The sequence below is a fragment of the Schistocerca gregaria genome, chromosome 2 (assembly GCF_023897955.1).
Source record: "Schistocerca gregaria isolate iqSchGreg1 chromosome 2, iqSchGreg1.2, whole genome shotgun sequence".
NCBI classification, from domain to species: domain Eukaryota; kingdom Metazoa; phylum Arthropoda; class Insecta; order Orthoptera; family Acrididae; genus Schistocerca; species Schistocerca gregaria.
This window is the reverse complement of record NC_064921.1, coordinates 259,167,370-259,191,246: the sequence shown is the minus strand read 5'-3', so window position 1 is coordinate 259,191,246 and position 23,877 is coordinate 259,167,370. Positions and strand designations below refer to the sequence as shown.

General features: G+C 38.4%; 1 protein-coding gene across 1 annotated transcript in view; it reads left to right on the top strand.

Annotated features, from left to right (window-relative positions):
- The window catches only part of LOC126336825 (uncharacterized), a 220,463-nt gene that overhangs the window by 175,935 nt on the left and 20,651 nt on the right, over positions 1-23,877 (top strand). The window contains exon 9 of the mRNA XM_050000887.1: positions 9,535-9,753. Coding sequence (XP_049856844.1) covers positions 9,535-9,753 — 219 coding nt within the window. The remainder of the gene's footprint in view (positions 1-9,534; positions 9,754-23,877) is intronic.

Sequence of the window (23,877 nt, the reverse complement as noted above, 5' to 3'; positions counted from 1 at the left end):
AAGAGGATGTAGATGAAGATGAAATGGGAGATACGATACTGCGTGAAGAGTTTGACAGAGCACTGAAAGACCTGAGTCAAAACAAGGCCCCGGGAATAGATAACATTCCATTAGAACTACTGACAGCCTTAGGAGAGCCAGTCCTGACAAAACTCTTCCATCTCGTGAGAAACATGTATGGGACAGGAGAAATACCCTTAGACTTCAAGAAGAATATAATAATTCCAATCCCAAAGAAAGCAGGTGTTGACAGATGTGAAAATTATCAAACTATCAGTTTAATAAGTCACGGTTGCAAAATACTAATGTGAATTCTTTAAAGACGTATGGAAAAACTAGTAGAAGCTGCCTCAGGGAAGATCAGTTTGGTTTCTGTAGAAATACTGGAACACGTGAGGCAACACTGACCCTATGACTTATCTTAGAAGCTAGATTAAGGAAAGGCAAATCTACATTGCTAGCATTTATAGAGTTAGAGAAAGCTTTCGACAATGTTGACTGGAATACTCTCTTTCAAATTCTGAAGGTGGCACGGGTAAAATACAGGGAGCGAAAGGCTGTTTACAATTTGTATAGAACCCAAATGGAAGTTATAAGAGTCGAGGGACATGAAAGGGAAGCAGTTGTTGGGAAGGGAGTGAGGCAGGGTTGTAGCCTCTCCATGATGTTATTCAATCTGTATATTGAGCAAGTAGTAAAGGAAACAAAAGGAAAATTCAGAGTAGGTATTAAAATCCATGGTTGTTGTTGTGGTCTTCAGTTCTGAGACTGGTTTGATGCAGCTCTCCATGCTACTCTATCCCATGCAAACTACTTCATCTCCCAGTACTTACTGCAACCTACATCCTTCTGAATCTGCTTAGTGTATTCATCTCTTGGTCTCCCTCTACGAATTTTACCCTCCACGCTGCCCTCCAATGCTAAATTTATGATCCCTTGATGCCTCAAAACATGTCCTACCAACCGGTCCCTTCTTTTTGTCAAGTTGTGCCACAAACTCCTCTTCTCCTCAATTCTATTCAATACCTCCTCATTAGTTATGTGATCTACCCATCTAATCTTCAGCATTCTTCTGTAGCACCACATTTTGAACCACTAGATCCCATAGTGAAATGCGTGGCACTTCATTGGATCTTCTCTATCCCTTCTATCAGTTCTACCTGTGCAAGATCATAAATTGATGAACAATACTCAAGAATTGGTATGGATTATAGGCCATTTCTTTCATGGATGAGTTACATTTTCTTAAGATTCTTCCTATGGCTCTCAGTCTGGTATCTGCTTTCCCTATTATTTGTTTTACATGGTCATTCCACAGAAGGTCACTCTGGATAGTTACTTCTAGATATTTTGTGGTAGATACTGTTTCCAGTAATTTGTCATCAACAGCGTACTTTGTGGTAGTAGATTATTTTCTATGTATGTGCAGTATGTTACATATGTTTACATTCAGGGTTAACTGACAGAGTTTGCACCACTCATGACTCCTCTGTAGATCATTCTGCAAATCATACTGTCTTCTGAAATTGCTACTTTCTTAGAGACAACTACATCATCTGCAAACAGTCTTAAAGAGCTTCCAGTGCTTTCTATTAGATCATTATATACATTGTAAGCAGTAACAGCACCATCACACTTCCTTGGGTACTCAAGAAATTACCTTTCCACCTGTCAGTTTTATTCCATTTAGAGTGATGTGTTGAGTTATATCTGCAAGGATGTCTTGAGTCTAGTCACAAATCAGGTACAATACTCAGTAAGCTCATATTTTTTCACTAAAAAGCAGTGCAGGATGCTTTCAGATGCCTTCCTGAAGTCAAGCAGCATGCCATCAACCTGGGCACTGTTGTCTACAGTGCTATGGATCTCATGGGGGAACAGAGTGAGCTGAGTTTCAAAAGGAAACATATGCAGTGGACTGAATACTGTATTTTTGCCATCTCTCGGTTATCTTCGATTTGGCTACCTGTATGCTCACTGAGTGAATGAATAGATGATTTTGAACACTTACTGATTTTACATAAAACAAAAACCTTTTAGGGTTTTTAGTTAGATTAGTTGACAAAATTTACTTTCAAGGTAACTGTACTCTTCTATTTCTATTATTGCTCTTCTTGCATCCACTTTTGTTTTGTTTATCTTTTGTTTGTCTGATAGGTTTTGACTTCCCTTGACTGTGATGAAGCTTTCTTTGTTTATGCAGCAATTTTCTAACATAACTATTAAACCTTACCCTTTCTGTCTCACCTTCTTCCTCTTCTATTCCAGATGTTGCAAACTTTAGCTCTTTAACCAAACCACCTTTTTTGTCTTCTCTTCCCTCTGTTAAGATCCATTAGATTTTCTTGATTGCTGTTACTCTCCTCTCGGTTGCTCATATGTCGTTTTTAGAGATAGAATCTACAGTGAAAAAAAAGAGCTTGCTGTTCAGATAACCAAGATGAAATAAAACTACAATCTCCTTGGGAAGCCATGTATACCACATACATGTTCACTTTAGCAGTGAACTCACAGAGCTGTTTACCTTTATACTCGTCCGCAGCTCTTGGTTTAATGACTAACATTGCTGCCTCTGGATTATTGTGTCCCAGATTTGATTCCCGGATGGGTTGGGGAATTTCTCTGCCTGGGTACTGGGTGTTCGTGTTGTCCTCATCATTTTATCATCACCATCATCGTCATCATCATTTCTGAGAGTGGCTAGATTGGATTGTGTAAAACATGGGACTTTGTGCAGGTGCTGATGACTGCGCAATTGAGCGCCCCAGAAACCAAATTTCATCATCATCATTATCATCCTTTATGCTTATTGGGATATTCATATATTAATCAGCCACTAACATCATTGTTAACTCTTTTCTTTGTGGCATCCTTTCCTTCATAACAACTAATTTAGCACGTTTCTGTTCTTGATAATACTCTCTAAGACTCTTCATCCCCATATTGTTATTGAAGTCTTGCTATACGCCAATATATCCTACCTTTTATAAAGGATATTAATCTTATCTTCCTCATTGGAACTAATGACCTCTGTTATTGCCCCTTATTTCCAACAATACTATACTCTTCTCATAATCATCATTAGAATTCTTATCTGATTCTATCTCATCTGACTCATTTCGAGTGTCATAATCACTGTCTATCTCATTCTGTTCTTGCCAGTTTCCTGTACTATTATGGCATAATATTCATGTTCATTTTCTACCACTTGCTCTGGAGAGTCATTTTCTGACTTTGTTTATTTCAGTTACTGATGAACTGATACATTAATCTGTCTCCCCCACATTAGGATTAATTTCCTTCACAATTAACATTATTTCTGAATCCAAATATGCGTGGCTCATGGGTCCTTCTTCAGGGAATATAAGCCAGTATTTAGAACATCGTTTCTAATTTCAAAGATTCTGTCCTTATTTGCAGTTTTGATGCCAAAGATTCTCAGCTTGCTTGCAACAAACCTATTTCTGATTTAAGGGATTCTGAGATGATTATCATTTGTGATCTCAGAGAATCTGAGTATCATGTCTATGGACTTATTTCTGATTTCAACTATGTAAATCATTTAAATACTTCAACATGCCTGTTTTTCTACTTAGCTTCCTTCTTGGGTTAGCATACTAAAATTCCCTCCCCTCATTTAGTTTCTTTTTTGTTTTGCCAGATTCTCCTGCTGTTTCCCCCTGGCTCTCATCCATATAAACCTACTTGCGAAACCATCAATGTTTCACATCTGATAAATATGTGTGGGAATTGGGAATTGTATATATATCCTTATCTCCTTTTCCCTCTCTCTCTGTCCATTTCATCTTCTCCTCTCTCTCTGACTGTGAGCTTTGTTCATTGTTATAGCAAAGATGCACTTGATTTGGAATTCAAGTCACTTAAATTGAATGGGTAAATTGTATATGGGATATAAAAGACCTCCCTTGCTTCTTCATCTCTGGGGACAGTAGCTTCAATGATATTATATCGCATAGTTGTAACCTGTGAATGGGTAGTATTACAAATTTTCTGATGATTTAGATTCAGTATTCTAGGTGTAAGCCAATAAGCCATAAATACAACTTTTCTCTCTCTTATTGAAGCAGATTATGAACAGAAGACAACAAAACAGCACATTGTGTGTACAATTTATGTTTAAAATTGTATATAAAAAGAAAAATATGTACTGGTCAAAAATATGTCTCATGTTCAATGATGCTGGTTTTGTAGTTAAAATTGACTGTAGGAAAAAAGATGAGACCATGCATTTTTACAGCACAGCATAATAAAAAACTGTGCACAGCAAAAATTGTAGCCTGTGTTCATCTGAAATTTTATTAGAGTGTCATGTAAAAATTTGATGTAATGTGTCAAGAACTTTTGAATTTTTTGGAGAAGCATAACCACTGTATATGGTACATACATATTTATATACCATATGAAGGTATTGTAAAGATGTTCATAGCCCTTGTATGTCTGAATATTTGTTGGAGTATCGTGAATATTTGAAGTAATTCACTCAAGAACTTTTTGAGATTTTTACTAACAACATTTTCCTTTTATATGATGTATACATATTTATGCATCACATATGTTAAAGAAATATATAGTCTATGACTGTCCAAATGTTTATTGGAGTATTGTCTAAAAATTTGTTGTAACTCAGCCTAAAACTTTCTGAGATTTTTGCTAACAATATTTCCTCTTTATATAGTACATATACATTTATACACCATATATATTAAGGAAATGTTTAGCATATGTCTGTCGAGAATTTATTAGAGTATCATGTAAGCATCTGAAGTAAATTGGCCAAGAACTTTCTGATATTTTTTGCTAACAATCTTTCCCCTCCACATAGTTTATTTATATTTATATACTGTATAAATTAAGGAAATGTGGAGACTATGTCCATCCAAACATTTATGACCATACCATAAAAAAAACTGATGTAACTCAGTCAAGAACTTTTTGAGGTTTTTGGTAACAATGTTAAAAAATGAATTGTCTTTGTACCCTAGTACACAGAGTGAAGAAAATTGAGTCACAAAATTTTAACCCTGGATAGCTGATGCTAGTAGGGACCAAAATTACTAACATTGAACAATGGAAAATCCAGGATGTAATGTAACAATATCATGAGAAGGAAGTTGCTACTCACCATATAGCAAAGACGCTGAGTCGCAGATAGACACAACAAAAGGATTTTCGCACTTAAAGATTTCGTCCAATGGCCTTTGTCAACAATAGCCACACACACGCAAACACACACTTATGCAAATGCAACTCACACATGACTGCAGGCTCAGGCAACTGAAACCACACTGCCACTGCTACTTGTTTCAGTTGCCTGAGACTGAAACTTGACACCATGTGCTCTGATTGGCTGCACCATGTGCTCTGATTGGCTGCAGGATAGCCCTGTTGCTGGATAATGCATGATTGTGAATGATTTGCCTGCCAGGGATCACGATGTATCCTAGGCGGCCAGCACACTCACTGGTAGCACGCCAGTCTTCCACTGTGGGGGTCTGGAGGCCAATCCGCTGGGTTCCCGACACATCCATTGTAGTTTCATGATAAGATGTACCGGGAACAAACCCATCAACAGCTGTTAGTCTTTTACAAATCATGTCAGCCCTGAAAAGGGCCTTTTTTTATAACTAGGACATTTTTTACTTAAAGCAGGTGCTTGAACTGGCAACCCTCTGACACGACACGAGCTTTGGGATGTCAAACAGTGTTAGAGTAATGTGAGGATTTCCCCTTGCCCAGTAATGAACGCTTTTAGCATTGTAAAGGTCATCCTGGTTGTACACTTGTCAGTAAACAACGCAAAGGCGGAGAAGTCAGGATTTCATGCAACATGTCGTAAAAACCACAGGCAAAACCCTAGCCTGTACTCATATCCGCCACAGGATTTAGGTCTCGGACAGGGTGGAAACTAAATGGATGCTGGCCTTCATTCCCCAAAGCCTCCCAGACTAATCGATGAGTGACCCACATGTCATGTCCAACCACTCAAGTAATTGTCATAGGTGCTTCCTTCAAGCACTCAAGAACACCCTCTTCATATGCAGCATCCCGTCATGCTCGAGGTCTTCCAGCATCACCATGATATCCCACAAACAAGACTGTTTTGCCAAGTTTTGGGTTCAGTTACTGTAAATGTCTGTGGGTGTGGGTGGTGTTTTGCTGGGTACCGTTCCTCTTACAACCCTCAAGCTTCTTGAGCATTACTGTTGGCTAGTTCATAAACAAAAACCATATCTCATTGTTCTTCAAATGAATACTGCGCAGCCATACTTACTGTATGACTAAATTGCAGGTGATGTGTGTGTGCTCCTAAGCAAACCTTACGTGTGAATACCGCTGATGTGAGCTGTTGACTAACAGCAAAACCTATTCGACGTGTGTTCGTATCATGTTGGGGCCATGATGGGGTGAAGGACATTTGTATGTGTGAACCGACAACCATAGCACTGCCCGTCAGCCAACAAATGGCAACAGGGCAATCCCACCTGCAACTGGAGCGCGTGGTGCAAAGTTTCCATAGTTTAAGAATGGTGCTTTGTCAACCTACAAAACGTTGGTAATTTTGGTTCCTAATGGCATCAGCTATCCAGGGTTAAAATTTCGTGACACGACTTTTCTCCACCCTGTAGATTTGTTTTTGTTTGTGCTGAATTGTCTGCCCCTTGTCCTTCACTTACAGCCCTATGATCAATAGATTTCTGCTGTTTAGTATTTTTATTTACCTCCTATCTATATATATATATATGTTTTAATCTGAAAATGTTGATGCACATAAGCCGTCTAACTACTAGACCCTCGTACTGCATAAGTTGTTACTTGTAACACCTCCTGTGGCTGTACACTAATTATTCCTTGTGTGTCATACTTCATTCAGTGAAAAACAAGATGAGCAAGAGACAAACGTTTTGTCCAGTCAGATCACATAATCTGCAATGCACCACATTCTGAACTAACTAGAAAATGCTATGAAAAGAATCAATCAAGTAATTGATATGTTGTCACTTGTGTTGATTGTTTTTTGCATGAATATATGACTCTGTGTTTGTGCCATCAGTGTGGTCACCCTTGCCCAGGCCAGCCCCCAGTTGTGGGTATATCTCTTGCCTGAGTGTTTATGGCTGCAATTTAATTTTCCTTCTCCATGAGCCCTTACCTAACTCCACTCTCCAATACACACATCATGTGGGAGTCCAGTGAACTCTCTAGGATATTTTGACCTTCAAAAAGCTAGTAGCTCCAGTAGTCAAACAGCACTGTCGCCATGCTCTACTTTGTGTCTGCATTCACCTTAGCATTCCCAATGCCAAAATTTCAATTCCCAAGCTCAGAGAGTTTGGACCCATAGGTGCACAACTATATTACAATGCTTATGTTAAAACAAACTGCAGGATGTCACAGTGGTCAAGGGCTTTCAAAAGTAGCAGTATTAGAGATGGCTTTTATATTAGACAATGTATGAAGTTCAGTGACTACTGGTTTGTCAAACTATCTGTAGTTGTGAATGTTAAGTTAGTTAGTTTTTACTATTCCTCCTCCAGAAGTTAATGTTCTCAGTATAGTCTCACTGGCACTGGACATTCATTTAGTGGGTAATCACAGCTTGAAGATATCACTGTCAGCATCACACTGTGTTGACAGTGACAGCAGTTGGCATCACTCAGATTTCGTAGCTTTCATTGTTGATCCGTGTATTAGAAAGGGCTATTGGCAGTTTTGGGGATTGAAAAACCTTTGAATATTCTTGAACAACAGTGGACTAACATTTATGGCAACAAAAACACAGTTTAAACATCTTGAATCAATTATACTGATTTCTTGGTACAGTTTACCATCAATACAGAACAGAGATCAAATTACATGATGGAGCAAGCTGGCTTGGTACTGTTTACCATCAATACAGAACCAATCTCTGTTGAATGACAGACATAATGTGGCAAGCTGCATATAGTTTCCAGTGCATGTGTTTTCATGAATATTAGCTGTTAATCACAGTTGGAGTACTAACCACAGTCAATATTGAAATCATTCAAAATTGTTCTTGATCAGGTTAGTCATCATTTTTGCTTTTGCCACTCTACATCGGCATACACAGTCCCAACTCATTGCTTGTCATTCATGCTTCATGGAATAGCAACTTGTCACAGGTTTAAGAAAGATTGTTGCCAACATTTCCAAGAATTATTGCAAATGTATCACTTTGTTCTTTGGCATTTGGTAGAATTTACCAAAGTCTAAACCCCAGTGCCAATTGATGCATGTCTGACCCTCACTGTGTGCCATCCTCATCTCTCTGTTGAGTTTGTAACTGCTTGCATTAACGACATCATATGGCACCTATCTTTTGGCTGTTGAATTCTGTGGCCCTGTCTCTGTTCTGTAGCTTTCCTTCTATAGATTTTGTTCTGTACTGTTGAAATCTCTTCACAAACACTTATTTTGGCTAATTTTACCATATCTTTCTAACTGTATTTTTGGTTTGATTCTTTCATACCCTTTTTGTAATTTCTGTGAACTTGACTTCAAAAGCTTAAGTTCCCCTATTCACCACTTGCACCAATCATTGGGCTTCCTCAAAATGTTTTCCCTCTTTGGCTTTCCACTGTCACAACAAAGATTAGCCTTAATATCACCATATGGTACAATCGTTCATCATACATACAAAATTAAGAAAAATATTCTTAACTTCTCAAATGGCTCAGGATCATTACAATCTACATTGATCCTTGTGCAATTTGAATATCAGCTGTTGTAATGGTCCAACACACTAAACAGGGCTGCGCTACATTTCCCTGCTCTTGCAACGACACCTCCTATTTCAATATTTTGGATCTCTTCCTCCCATACCCTTTTACCTTTGGTCTCTTTTTACTTATCTAGAACCCATGGTCCATTCCTTATTCTTTAATATTCCCACCACAGTACGTAGTGCTGTGCTACAACTTGTGGCAACACCCTCTTTCAAATATTTCCAGGAATTCCCATTATTGTTCTACATTGATCTTTTAATTTATAAGTATTAAAAACATGCTCTGGTATCTCTCTCACAGGAGCACCATGCTAATAATCAATGAATGACAATGTACTAGTCTGATAAACAGAGACAGGATTTACAAAATATCTGAGGGAAACTGAACAGTGGATCACATATTAAGAAATTATTTTGCTTTATGCCACTTACTGGGAAAGCTGGATCAACCAACTGGAATATACATGTTTTCATATTTAGTACTGAAATTATTATATTGTTATTAATCATAATACAAATAATGTAACATTATACTTATTATTTAATTTTGAAGTAATAATAATTCTACTTTTTGTGCTTTTGTTGCCTAAAACTTTAAATCCATTATGAAACTTACTCACTGTTACCTATTTTACACTTGAGGGCATAAGGTACTATGCTTCTGTTGACTATTGAGCAACTTAAATCCACCTCATTAAACTGTGGATATATTATGTAAATGTATATTTTGTGCCATGGAATTGCCATTATTTATTTTCTTAATTTTACAGATTCATTGGAGATACCAGGTCCATATCCTCAAGTAAACAACGTTACATTCAAATATCCATCAGTGCCTTTGCTGACCCAGAGAAACTTGATATCTTCTGAAATGTTCTGCCCAAATATACAAGCTGAGAGTACTGATTGTGATGATGAATTCTGCAACTGCCCATATGTTATCGAATTTGATTTGGGTGACCTTGTGGAAATAGTGCTTGTAGACACAAGTGAGTACAGTATTCAGTTTTTCCCTTATGAAAGAAGGTATGATTATGCTAATGCCTTTTAGATGTCAATGTTAAACACTACAAATTGTTGGTTAAAGAATGTAGCATTCCATTTCTACTCATCTTTTATCAAAAAAAAATTATTTCAATCAGCTTTCATCTATTTTCTCTAAAGAAATTTTTATAGCTAAGATTGTGTCCAAAATTGTTTTTATTGACTGGTTTCAACAGATAAGACTATCTTCTTCAGATCTTTGAAAACTTTTTTGGTTGTGTATCATGTTCCATTGTGTATTTATTACTTATCCCATGTTAACATATTAGTGGGGAGTATGATGTGCATTCCACACAGGTTTGCCAAAAATAAAATTACAAACAGGTTTGTCCCAAGTAAAAATATACACATCTAAACTGCACCTTGTGGTATTTTAGATGTCTACATATGTAGCACTACTTTGATGCTTATCAGTAGCTAAAATCCACATACATAGTAAAAGTGCACATTTATGCTGATTTTTACATTTAAATGATGAGTGAAGCACATTTTGGAACCTGCTCACTTGAAATACAGAGTACAACATTTCTAGCAGAGAGCTGCACAGTGCTGTCGCTCAAAATGACACTATGAAATTATACCATATTGTTTGAGAACTAGTTTTTCTTAAGGCCTCATGAAGGATAAAAATGGTAAACTTTTGCTCACAAAAAGAGATGAACAAGTTACCTGATGTACTTTAAAGAAACCTTAAACCTGCTCAACACACACAATGCTTACAATAAGAGAGCCAAAAACACAAAAGCTATCATAAAAACAGGACATATCGCAAAAGCAGCAACAGGCACAGCAATCACAACACTTAAAATAATTAAGTAGCCTGGTTTGGATGAAATCTCAACCAAAATTCTGAAAGATTGAGATCCGGACGTAATTCATCACCTTTACTAAGCTGAGCAATATGTGTTGGTGAACAAGGGAAGTTTCAGAAGACTGGAGACATGGTATCATAGTTAAACTACCAAGGAAAGGAAATATAACCAACTGTACAAAGTGGAGAGGTATCATGCTTCTCTCAGTGTCAGACAAGGTATTTTGCCTTCTTATTCTTAAAAGGATATAAGAAGCAGCAGACTGTTGGCTATGAGAGGAACAGGCTGGCTTCCAAAATGGAAAATCCTGCATTGAACAAATATTTGTTCTGTGAAATGGGGCAGAACAATACATGGGATTGATCTGTATGCTCCCAATGCTTCCTGCTTCACTGCTACTACAACTCATTTCTTAGTAAAAATGAAGCCACAAACCAATTTTAGCACTTCTCCAGCACTGTAAACAACTGGAGCATAAAAGGAGGAGTATTACACTGCTTAAATACCTGAAGCTTATCTTGTAGGGCTACAAGATGGCCATTAAACTGCATGTGATATGTGGGCATATAGCAAGCAGCAAATGGGCACATTATTCTTTCTTCCATGTTTAAAAAACTCTCCACTCTCAACTACGTAAAGGAAAGCTGTTACGTTGAGAACAGGAATATTTGTTGGAACCGATAAGGAAAGGACAAGTAAACTTGTCACTAACACAGATAACAATGGAATAATAGTATAAAAAGTTCAATAGTCTCTCTTCTTGAGCATGGAATAAGCACTCACATCAGTACCCCAGGCAGTGAGCATGCCAACTTCTTTGACGTAATTTGGTGATCAGCTGATCACACTGCAGAACATGTGAGCTCCATCATCACCACATCAGCCCCCTGCACAGAAGCAGGGCATAGTCTGCCTCCATCAGCCCTGATACTGTCAAGAAATCTCGATGAAAAATTGATGTGCTGCCCTGACCACATCTGGCGGGACAGCTGAGGCACAAGTGGTTCATCAGATCGTGGTTTGATCATAGAAGACAGGGAAGGTGGTAGGCTGGTGGTAGATGGCACAGCTGTGTCAAAAGAGTCATCAAACACAAACACAGGCTTGACATGATCAATGGAGATGGCACTACATTTGTTCTGTAGAAGGATGTCCATTGTTTTAGCTGTAGAGGGAGGTACGTGATGAGGTCTGGTATATGGGAGTGCGAGATGTGCTTCAACTCCATCTTGTTGAAGCATGAAGTGAGTGCTGTCTGTTAATTCTTCATGCACAAATAGAGGACGTGACTCATGGCGTGATGCTGGTTGAGGTAGCATTCTCTGAGTCGAGTTATTAATTCTGGTTGATGGAAAAGGTTTCCTGATGATGCTCTTGGCTCGACAATTTCCCCTGATAGACACAATGTCTCTCCATAAACAAGCTCCACCGGTGATGCATCCAGTTCTGGGTTGTGTATTGTTCATAGGCCGCAAAGTAGAACGGGTAAGGTTGTGGTCCAATTCATTTCCTAGCACATGAGTGTTGCTTTGAAGGAGCAGTGCCAGTGCTCCACCATCCCATTGCTCATTGGGTGGTAGCTTGTGGTCAGATGCTGTCTTGCATCACATAATTTGTCTATCTGCTCAAGAAGTTCAGATTCAAACTATTGCCCTCTATCAGTTATTATGTGTAGTGGACAATCAAATTGTGCAACTCATTGTGCCATAAATGCTGCTGCCGGTGTCTCATCAGAGGTATTATCAACCAAGATTGCTTCAGGCCCGGGCGTGAGTTTATTACTAATTGTTAATAGGTATCACTGTCCTTCTGATGGTGGCAGGTGTCCCACAATGTCCAACTGAATGTGCGCTAATCTCTCAGTGACCTCCAGAAAGTTGCCAAAGGGCACATACATGTGACGTGTAACAACCTTGCTTCATTGGCATGCTATGCGAGAGCAGGCCCACTGCTGTCAGTCCATTTGGATACCTGTCCAAACATAACAAGAGGCAATGAGTTTCAATGATGCTCTGATGCCTGGGTTGCAGAGGCCATGTAGGCCGTGGAGAATCAATTTTTGTTGTCCCGCTGGCACAGATGGGTGGTTCCTTCCTGCAGAAGTCTCACAATAGTCTTTTGTTTGCTTCAGGTACAGTGACAAGATTGAGCTCCAGGCCAGTCTATGAAACGTGTAGAAGGTTACAGAGCTCCTGATCGGTATGTTGCGTGTCGCATAAGTGTGAAAGATCAACAGTCTCTGTTACTGCATTAACCTGTTCAAGGAATCAGCCACCACATTATTGAGGCCTGTGACATATTACATGTCAGTCAAGAATTGTGCTATGTATTCCAGCTGGCTAAATTGCCTTGGTGAACACTTGTCATTGTTTTGCCAGAAGGCATATGTGGGCAGCTTCTGATTAGTATATATGGTAAAGATTCTTGCTTCCAGTTGGGTGTGGAAGTCCCTTACTGTTGCATATATGGTTAAAAGCTCACAATTATATACACTCTATCTTTGCTGTGCTGGTGTCAGTTTAAGCATAAAGAAGGCAAGAGGTTGCCAATTGTCACTGACATCTTGCTGAAGTGCTGCTCCTATTTCTGTCTGACTGGCATCTACAACTAATGCCAGGGGCACATCTGTGGTAGTGTGTGCGAGGAGTGCAGCATCAGCAAGAGTCTTCTTGGCTTCCTCAGATGTGTTTCTCATTGTTGGGGTCCTTTGCAGTAATGCTTTGCTCTCAGCTTGGGACCTGACAGCACAGCTGTAAAATGTTCCTGCACTTTAGCAGCATGTAGTGGATGCCATCAATAAAAATTGAGCATGTGAAGGAATCTGCACAACGTTTGCTGTAGCTGATCGTGGGATATTTAACATGGCCTCAGCTTTCTCCGGTAGTGGGCAAGAGCCTTCTAATGAAATGTGATGTCTTACAAGAAAGTCACCTCCAGTTGACCAAACATGTCCTTTGACATATTTAGGATGATGCCATAAGTAGCGAGATGTTCAAAAACCTGAGTAAGGTGCCGCTGGTGTAATACTGGCATTTCTGAAAAGATGAGGATATCATCGAGGTAAGTGAAGCAATGTGGCAATCCTCATAGTACAGAATCAGTGAATCTCTGCCAGGTTTGTGGAGAATTCCTGAGATCAAAGCTCTCTCACATTAACCAAAAGGTGTAATTATTGCCAAAAGGTGTAATTATTGCCATCTTGGGAATGTCTTTTTCAGACACGGGAACATGTGTGTCCTGGTGTCTATAAATTAGAATGTAATGATGGTCAAGTGACTCATATGAACAAACCAGTAGAATGTTCAAAACTAGGTTTTATGGACATTTACTAACAAGGATAGCTCTGGTCCAATGGCATTCTGCTTTTGCTGAGCACCTCAAGATTGATGGGCATTAACCTATTACACTTGACAATCTGTGGATCTTACACTACACTCATAAAGACAAAAAGCCAAGCTTTCTTGAAGAAATTAAAGTAATTAAACATTTACATACCATAAAAGAACTGCTTTTCAACAATCAATTGACCAGGAAAAGTGAATACCATCATCACTCAATATTGTCAGTTTAAAAATGTTCACTTAGCTACATTTGCCTTCCTTTTATTTTATGGCTTTTGACTACTCTTTGATTGCCACAATGAACTTCTATGTTTTTTACTATAGTTTTTCTTAAATTTTTCATTTAGTATAGGCATAGTTCACATCTATTCAGGCAGGCTAGGAAAAAAAATTTACTTTCATAGTCTCGGATGGTATTGAATTTAGCATATGTTAAAATGAAGGACTAAGTAAGGAACACATATCTTTTTGTTTTCTCTAAAATAATTTCTGCTCCAAGATACAGCCCTCCAAAGATGACACTGCGCATACCATTTTGAAGATGCGAATTTTGGGAAAAATTTTGAAATACTGTATCTCTGGAAGAGTTCTGGATTTTTGTTGGGGTATTTTTATTTGAAAGATAGTTGCTTTATGATTACAAAGAAATCCTTCATTTGGACTTGCCTGTCGAAGTTCTTTTACTATAGTGTTCTGAATTTTTTTACAATTTATGGAAAAAAATTATTTTTTTCATAAATGCCAATCCATAAAATTTGGATTTTTTTCTACTGATTGGCAACCTATATTTCTACATTCCCTGGAAAGGAGATCTTCCACTTTTAGGTTAAACAGGTTTTATAAACAATTGAAATTTTTGCCATACATAAAACCTGTTTTATTACCACATTATCACATAACAGACTAATGAAAATCAAAACCTAGTCTTACTTAAGATAATTTTAGTTTTGAAAGATGAGTAAGAAACTAATATTTTAAGCATTTTAAATGGTTCTAAAACGTATATGAAAGGTCCAAAGACTTAAAGTTTTCAATTTATACAACTTCTGTGCACTCTGTTTTGTACCGAAATTAGCCAGACAGTGAACTAAAAATTTGTTCCATTGCTTCATTATCTTCCTTTGATATAGAGTGATGCCTTCCTGTTGAACCAATAGGAACTGGAGCACAATCTTCAAAACATTATGAACAGGAAGTGAGCACTGATGATGTTGTTTCGGTCCTTCAGCCAGAAACCTATATCCAGCAGCTGGTCCATGTAGTAGCATAAAGTTCACTACAATTTCATTCAACTCATAACTGGTGTTATAACCTCAGCAATCCACCAGTCACAGTCATACACACAAACCACAAACATCCCCCTTCTCAGGCTGTGAATCTGAATATTATCCTGTTGTTTCTGAGGTGTTGGCCGAACAAATGAAATTTCTTTTTCCTTGCTCTTTAAAGTGCATGCAATATGAGATCAACCATCACTCTGAGTCAAAAAATGTGTCTTCTGAATTCCATTAACAGGAGTAGTTTGTTTGGACCATTCTCCTTTTTCCTGCTCATGGAATTCTTTGATTTTCTCTTTGGACAAAAGAATGAGGGCTGTGGATGTGTAAAATTTCACAACTCACGTAAAATCCTCAGCATTCTGAATTGCAGCTGTTTTTGGTCTGGAAAGATTATGTTGTGTAGCATGGTGCTTCAGCAGGCTACTCACACCATCACAATGCTGCTTCCCATGATCAGTAATGCTGTATGCCCAGTCAGTTGGTACAAGCAACTTACTCAATTCAAACAGCTGGTAACGATTTTTAAAATGACTAGGAGCACTATCAGAAATAAAGATGATCTTCTCTGTCCTTGTTTGCAGTTGAAGAATTTTGCGCATTGCTAGCAAAGCATGTGCTGGGTCATGCCCTGTGTCATCACTTATAACTGCAACACTTACAGTCTTGATTTGAAAATATGTCACTCCTGTAAAAATTGAAGCCTGGTCATTACTCCAATGATGCCCTTCTACTTCTTGTGGGAGAATTACAGAGCAGTTCTCAGCAAAATCATAGTGAAACACTAAACATAGTTCTTCAGCCTGTACACAACCTTTCACTTCTGCAATGTGTTGCTGTTGCAATTTCTTCAGATGCTGGTGTGTTACTGCTGTCACCGACCATTTACCAAGTTCAATAAGGAAGCTGTCAACGACAACAATTTTCTTAATTAGTTTATTTTCCTCCCATGTCACATATGTAATTTCTGCAGAGTTATCTGCTATGTCCTCCAGGCCAAGTGTCTGTAAAGACAGTCCTCCCTTTCCTGGGCAGTCACCACATTCTTGAGACAAACAAGTCTCTTGCTTTATGTCACAGACTATTAATGACTTCACATGCCCAACCAAGGTGTCATATGTCACGTGCTCCAGTCAGTTCTCCAGAGTTACCACACAAAGTTCACAATTCGCACAGTACACACATAAACAGACATCTCTAGGTGGGTGTGGAACTACCCACATAGTTCGTAGTGCATAAAATTTTGTGAAGTTATGTAGTTGCTCTTATAAATTGCAAAAATTTCTTTGATACTGCGGTTCATGTACCTCTTCACTTTCACAACTTTTTGACATGCAACTATTACAGTTATAGCGTCTTTTTTGTTGGTACTCTGGCAAGAACAGTCCCATTTATCTTCTAGATAAAATGACTGCACTATTTGAACTTGAGCTGCTTCTACATGATGGCCATAATAGGGATCTGGTGTTCCAAAGAGTCCTTTTACAGACCTCACATTTCTTGATTTGTCTACCATGTACTTTGATACTGATGGAAAACGGTTCAAAATTGTTTTCTTTGAAAATGTCTCTTGAATAGTAGTTAAAACTTGCACATTTTCGCTGTAGGATGCACAATATTCAACAGCTGAATTGATATCTGTGAAAAATTCCTGGCAAGAGGTGCAAGAGTGCTTTGGTTCATTTTCTTCTGAAGATGGAATTTCTGCTTTGAAGAATGTGATCAGTTTTCCTGTAGTGTATTCATCCATAGCTTTAGCAATTTCTCTGTGCTTGCTTGATGCATAGAGCTTATGACTCAACTTCACTGACCACGGTTTCTGAACAGGAATAACGCCTACCCCAGTAGTTGACTGAGTCAGGGTATTTAATTTTTCCTCTATTGATGCAAAATCTGCATTATTTGCACTGTGGGAGGCCTCACCTCGTTCAGATACTATTATTGTTGTTACTGTATCAAAACACAAAAAGTCGTCACGGGAACATCTTCACTTTCAAACAGAGTCTTCAAATGGGAACACTTATTCCCAACATGTATGATATCTGTTTTTGTGTCTGTCTTATATATCACTCTTTTTTGGATATGCAAATAGTGAGCACACTTCACTCTCCTGTGGCCCCAGTCAGAAGACATTTCAAACAGTTCTTTTTGCAAAACACACTGCACCTGTGTCAACTGGCAAATTTCTCACGAAAACACAGAACTCCCTGGATGGTCTCAGACTTCTTAGAAGCCTCTTCAGTAAACAAATTAGCACTGAACAACTACAATACAGAAACCTGTAATGAACAACTATGACAAAGAAACTACCAAGAAACTACATCAAAGTGTAAGAAATATCTGCAACAATGAAAGTGAAAAAAAAAATAAATAACTGCAACAAAGACAATAGGATACACATTATAACAAAGAAATTAGTACGAAACAACTTCAGTGAAGACATACATTACCCTTGAGAGTTAAAAAAAATTATTTTTAAAATAAAACCTGTCCAACTTAAAAGTGGAAGCTCTCCTTTTCAGGGAATGTGGAACTATATGGTACTAATCAACAGAAAAAATCCAAATTTTATGGATAGGCACTATTAAAAAAAAGAAGAAAATTCCATAAATTATTTAAAAAAAACGTTCAGATTGCTATGGTAAAAGGACTTTTCTCTGAAAATTATTTCAAGCAGTTAGTCCACTAACCCATGTGAATTGTAAATGGTTGCGAAAACACACTTAACCTCTTAGCCACAAAGCTAAGAGCTAATAGAGAGCATCATGACTGATACAGGGATTAGTGATCACAAGGTCATTGTAGCTAGGCTCAATACCATTTCTTCCAAATCCAACAGAAACAAACACAAAATAATTTTATTTAAAAAAGTAGATAAAGTGTCACTAGAAACCTTCCTAAGAGACAATCTCCATTCCTGCCGAACTGACTATGCAAATGTAGATGAGATGTGGCTCAAATTCAAAGATATACTAGCAACAGCAATTGAAAGATTCATACCTCATAAATTGGTAAGAGATGGAACGGATCCCCTGTGGTACACAAAAAAGGTCCGAACACTGTTGCAGAGGCAACAGAAAAAGCATACGAAGTTCAGAAGAATGCGAAATCCCGAAAATTGGCTAAAATTTACAGATGCGCAAAATTTACCACGGACTTCAATGCGAGATGCCTTTAATAGGTTCCACAACGAAACATTGTCTTAAAATTTGCTAGAAAATCCGAAGAAATTCTGGTTGTATGTAAAGTACACAAACAGCAAGATGCAGTCAATATCTTCACTACGCACTGCCGATGGTACTGTTACCGATGACTGTGCGGCTAAACTGTCTAGTAAGGTCATCCAAAGACTAGTATCAGTTGCAAAGCGATTTAGAAAAGATTACTGTATGGTGTGGCAGGTTCCCACGCCCGGGTTCCCAGGTTTGATTCCCGGCAGGGTCAGGGATTTTCTCTGCCTCATGATGACTGGGTGTTGTATGATGTCCTTAGGTTAGCTAGGTTTAAGTAGTTCTAAGTTCTAAGGGACTGATGACCATAGATGTTAAGTCCAATAGTGCTCAGAGCCATTAGAACCATTTGGTGTGGCAGGTGGCAGTTGACACTAAAAAACGAAAAGTGTGAGATGATCCACATGAGTTACAAAAGGAATCCGTTGAAATTCGATTACTCGATAAACAGCACAATTCTCAAGGCTGTGAATTCAACTAAGTACCTGGGTGTTAAAATTATGAACAACTTCAGTTGGAAAGATCACATAGATAATACTGTGGGGAAGGCGAGCCAAAGGTTGCATTTCATTGGCAGGACACTTAGAAGATGCAACAAGTCCACTAACGAGACAGCTTACACTACACTCGTTCGACCTCTGTTAGAATGTTGCTGCGCAGTGTGGGATCCTTACCAGGTGGGATTGATGGAGGACATTGAAAGGGTGCAGAAAAAGGCAGCTCATTTTGTATTATCACGTAATAGGGGAGAGAGTGTGGCAGATATGATACGCGAGTTGGGATGGAAGTCATTAAAGCGAAGACATTATTCATCGCAGCGAGATCTACTCACGAAATTTCAGTCACCAACTTTCTCTTCCGAATGTGAAAATATTTTGTTGAGCCCACCCTACATAGGTAGGAATGATCATCAAAATAAAATAAGAGAAATCAGAGCTCGAACAGAAAGGTTTAGGTGTTCGTTTTTCCCGTCCGCTGTTTGGGAGTGGAATGGTAGGGAGATAGTATGATTTTGGTTCAGTGAACCCTCTGCCAAGCACTTAAATGTGAATTGCAGAGTAATCATGTAGATGTAGATGTAGAAGTTCAATTGGAGGATTTCTTTGTAATCATAAAGCAACTATCTTTCAGATACAAAAAAAAAACAACAAAATACCTAGAACTGTTTCAGAGATACAACATTTTTAAAAAAATTCCAAAATTTGTATCATCAAAATGGCATTCACAATGTCATATTTGGAGGCCTATATCTCGAGACAGAATTTTTTTTATTTTTTTTTATTTTGGAGAAAACAAAAGAATTAGTGTTTCTTACTTACTCCTGGATTTTAACATATGCTAAATATATGCTATAAATTCAATGACATCTGAGACTATGAAGGTAACTCCCCTGCCTGAAGTGGTACAGATTTATACTATTAGCAAGTTAGATGAGTGCTGTTTTCTTGCTTGTCCACCCATGTTGCGGGCTTTGCATTTTAATTCTGAATTTTTCACTTTTTTTATTTAGTGTAATTCTAATTACAATTATTTTCCTACCAGATAATTATACCTATCTTATCTGATGGTTCACATCAGTACATGCACTGTCCATTACTAATTCTATATCAGCACTCTTTCTATGTATCCAAATTGCCCTTCAGTATATTTGTAATTCCTTTAAATTGTTGAACCATGGACCTTGCCGTTGGTGGGGAGGCTTGCGTGCCTCAGCGATACAGATGGCCGTACCGTAGGTGCAACCACAACGGAGGGGTATCTGTTGAGAGGCCAGACAAACGTGTGGTTCCTGAAGAGGGGCAGCAGCCTTTTCAGTAGTTGCAGGGACAACAGTCTGGATGATTGACCTTGCAACATTAACCAAAACGGCCTTGCTGTGCTGGTACTGCGAACGGCTGAAAGCAAGGGGAAACTACAGCCGTAATTTTTCCCGAGGACATGCAGCTTTACTGTATGATTAAATGATGATGGCATCCTCCTGGGTAAAATATTCCGGAGGTAAAATAGTCCCCCATTTGGATCTCCGGGCGGGGACTACTCAGGAGGATGTCGTTATCAAGAGAAAGAAAACTGGCGTTCTACAGATCGGAGCGTGGAATGTCAGATCCCTTAATCGGGCAGGTAGGTTAGAAAATTTAAAAAGGGAAATGGATAGGTTAAAGTTAGATATAGTGGGAATTAGTGAAGTTCGGTGGCAGGAGGAACAAGACTTCTGGTCAGGTGACTACAGGGTTATAAACACAGAATCAAATAGGGGTAATGCAGGAGTAGGTTTAATAATGAATAGGAAAATATGAATGCGGGTAAGCTACTACAAACAGCACAGTGAATGCATTATTGTGGCCAAGATGGATACGAAGCCCACACCTACTTCAGTAGTACAAGTTTATATGCCAACTAGCTCCGCAGATGACGAAGAAATTGAAGAAATGTACGATCAAATAAAAGAAATTATTCAGATAGTGAAGGGAGATGAAAATTTAATAGTCATGGGTGACTGGAATTCGGCAGTAGGGAAAGGGAGAGAACGAAACATAGTAGGTGAATATGGATTGGGGCTGAGAAATGAAAGAGGAAGCCGCCTAGTAGAATTTTGCACAGAGCACAACTTAATTATAGCTAACACTTGGTTTAAGAATCATGAAAGAAGGTTGTATACGTGGAAGAACCCTGGAGATACTAAAAGGTATCAAATAGATTATATAATGGTAAAACAGAGATTTAGGAACCAGGTTTTAAGTTGTAAGACATTTCCAGGGGCAGATGTGGACTCGGACCACAATCTATTGGTTATGACCTGTAGATTAAAACTGAAGAAACTGCAAAAATGTGGGAAATTAAGGAGATGGGACCTGGATAAACTGAAAGAACCAGAGGTTGTACAGAGTTTCAGGGAGAGCATAAGGGGACAATTGACAGGAATAGGGGAAAGAAATACCGTAGAAGAAGAATGGGTAGCTCTGAGGGATGAAGTAGTGAAGGCAGCAGAGGATAAAGTAGGTAAAAAGACGAGGGCTGCTAGAAATCCTTGGGTAACAGAAGAAATATTGAATTTAATTGATGAAAGGAGAAAATATAAAAATGCAGTAAATGAAGCAGGCAAAAAGGAATACAAACGTCTCAAAAATGAGATCGACAGGAAGTGCAAAATGGCTAAACAGGGATGGCTAGAGGACAAATGTAAGGATGTAGAAGCTTATCTCACTAGGGGTAAGATAGATACTGCCTACAGGAAAATTAAAGAGACCTTTGGAGAGAAGAGAACCACGTGTATGAATATCAAGAGCTCAGATGGCAACCCAGTTCTAAGCAAAGAAGGGAAGGCAGAAAGGTGGAAGGAGTATATAGAAGGTTTATACAAGGGTGATGTACTTGAGGACAATATTATGGAAATGGAAGAGGATGTAGATGAAGACGAAATGGGAGATATGATACTGCGTGAAGAGTTTGACAGAGCACTGAAAGATCTGAGTCGAAACAAGGCCCCCGGAGTAGACAACATTCCATTAGAACTACTGACGGCCTTGGGAGAGCCAGTCATGACAAAACTCTACCAGCTGGTGAGCAAGATGTACGAGACAGGCGAAATACCCTCAGGCTTCAAGAAGAATATAATAATTCCAATCCCAAAGAAAGCAGGTGCTGACAGATGTGAAAATTACCGAACTATCAGTTTAATAAGTCACAGCTGCAAAATACTAACGTGAATTCTTTACAGACGAATGGAAAAACTGGTAGATGCGGACCTCGGGGAGGATCAGTTTGGATTCCGTCGAAATGTTGGAACACGTGAGGCAATACTGACCTTAAGACTTATCTTAGAAGAAAGATTAAGAAAAGGCAAACCTACGTTTCTAGCATTTGTAGACTTAGAGAAAGCTTTTGACAATGTTGACTGGAATACTCTTTTTCAAATTCTAAAGGTGGCAGGGGTAAAATACAGGGAGCGAAAGGCTATTTACAATTTGTACAGAAACCAGACGGCAGTCATAAAAGTCGAGGGGCATGAAAGGGAAGCAGTGGTTGGGAAAGGAGTGAGACAGGGTTGTAGCCTCTCCCCGATGTTATTCAATCTGTATATTGAGCAAGCAGTAAAGGAAACAAAAGAAAAATTTGGAGTAGGTATTAAAATTCATGGAGACGAAGTAAAAACTTTGAGGTTCGCCGATGACATTGTAATTCTGTCAGAGACGGGAAAGGACTTGGAAGAGCAGTTGAACGGAATGGACAGTGTCTTGAAAGGAGGATATAAGATGAACATCAGCAAAAGCAAAACAAGGATAATGGAATGTAGTCAAATTAAATCGGGTGATGCTGAGGGAATTAGATTAGGAAATGAGACACTTCAAGTAGTAAAGGAGTTTTGCTATTTAGGAAGTAAAATAACTGATGATGGTCGAAGTAGAGAGGATATAAAATGTAGACTGGCAATGCAAGGAAAGCGTTTCTGAAGAAGAGAAATTTGTTAACATCGAATATAGATTTATGTATCAGGAAGTCGTTTCTGAAAGTATTTGTTTGGAGTGTAGCCATGTATGGAAGTGAAACATGGACAATAACTAGTTTGGACAAGAAGAGAATAGAAGCTTTCGAAATGTGGTGCTACAGAAGAATACTGAAGATAAGGTGGATAGATCACGTAACTAATGAGGAGGTATTGAATAGGATTGGGGAGAAGAGAAGTTTGTGGCACAACTTGACTAGAAGAAGGGATCGGTTGGTAGGACATGTTTTGAGGCATCAAGGGATCACAAATTTAGTGTTAGAGGGCAGTGTGGTGGGTAAAAATCGTAGAGGGAGACCGAGAGATGAATACACTAAGCAGATTCAGAAGGATGTAGGTTGCAGTAGGTACTGGGAGATGAAGAAGCTTGCACAGGATAGAGTAGCATGGAGAGCTGCATCAAACCAGTCTCAGGACTGAAGACAACAACAACAACATATCTCGAGACAGCATTTTTTTTTATTTCTTTTTTATTTTGGAGAAAACAAAAGAATTAGTGTTTCTTACTTACTCCTGGATTTTAACATATGCTAAATATATGCTATAAACTCAATGACATCTGAGACTATGAAGGTAACTCCCCTGCCTGAAGTGGTACAGATTTATACTATTAGCAACTTGGATGAGTGCTGTTTTCTTGCTTGTCCACCCATGTTGCGGGCTTTGCATTTTAATTCTGAATTTTTCACTTTTTTTATTTAGTGTAATTCTAATTTCAATTATTTTCCTACCAGATAATTATACCTATCTTATCTGATGGTTCACATCAGTACATCCACTGTCCATTACTAATTCTATATCAACACTCTTTCTATGTATCCAAATTGCCCTTCAGTATATTTGTAATTCCTTTAAATTGTTACAAAATTTCTTTAAAATTTGTGATTTTGATTGTTGTTATTTAT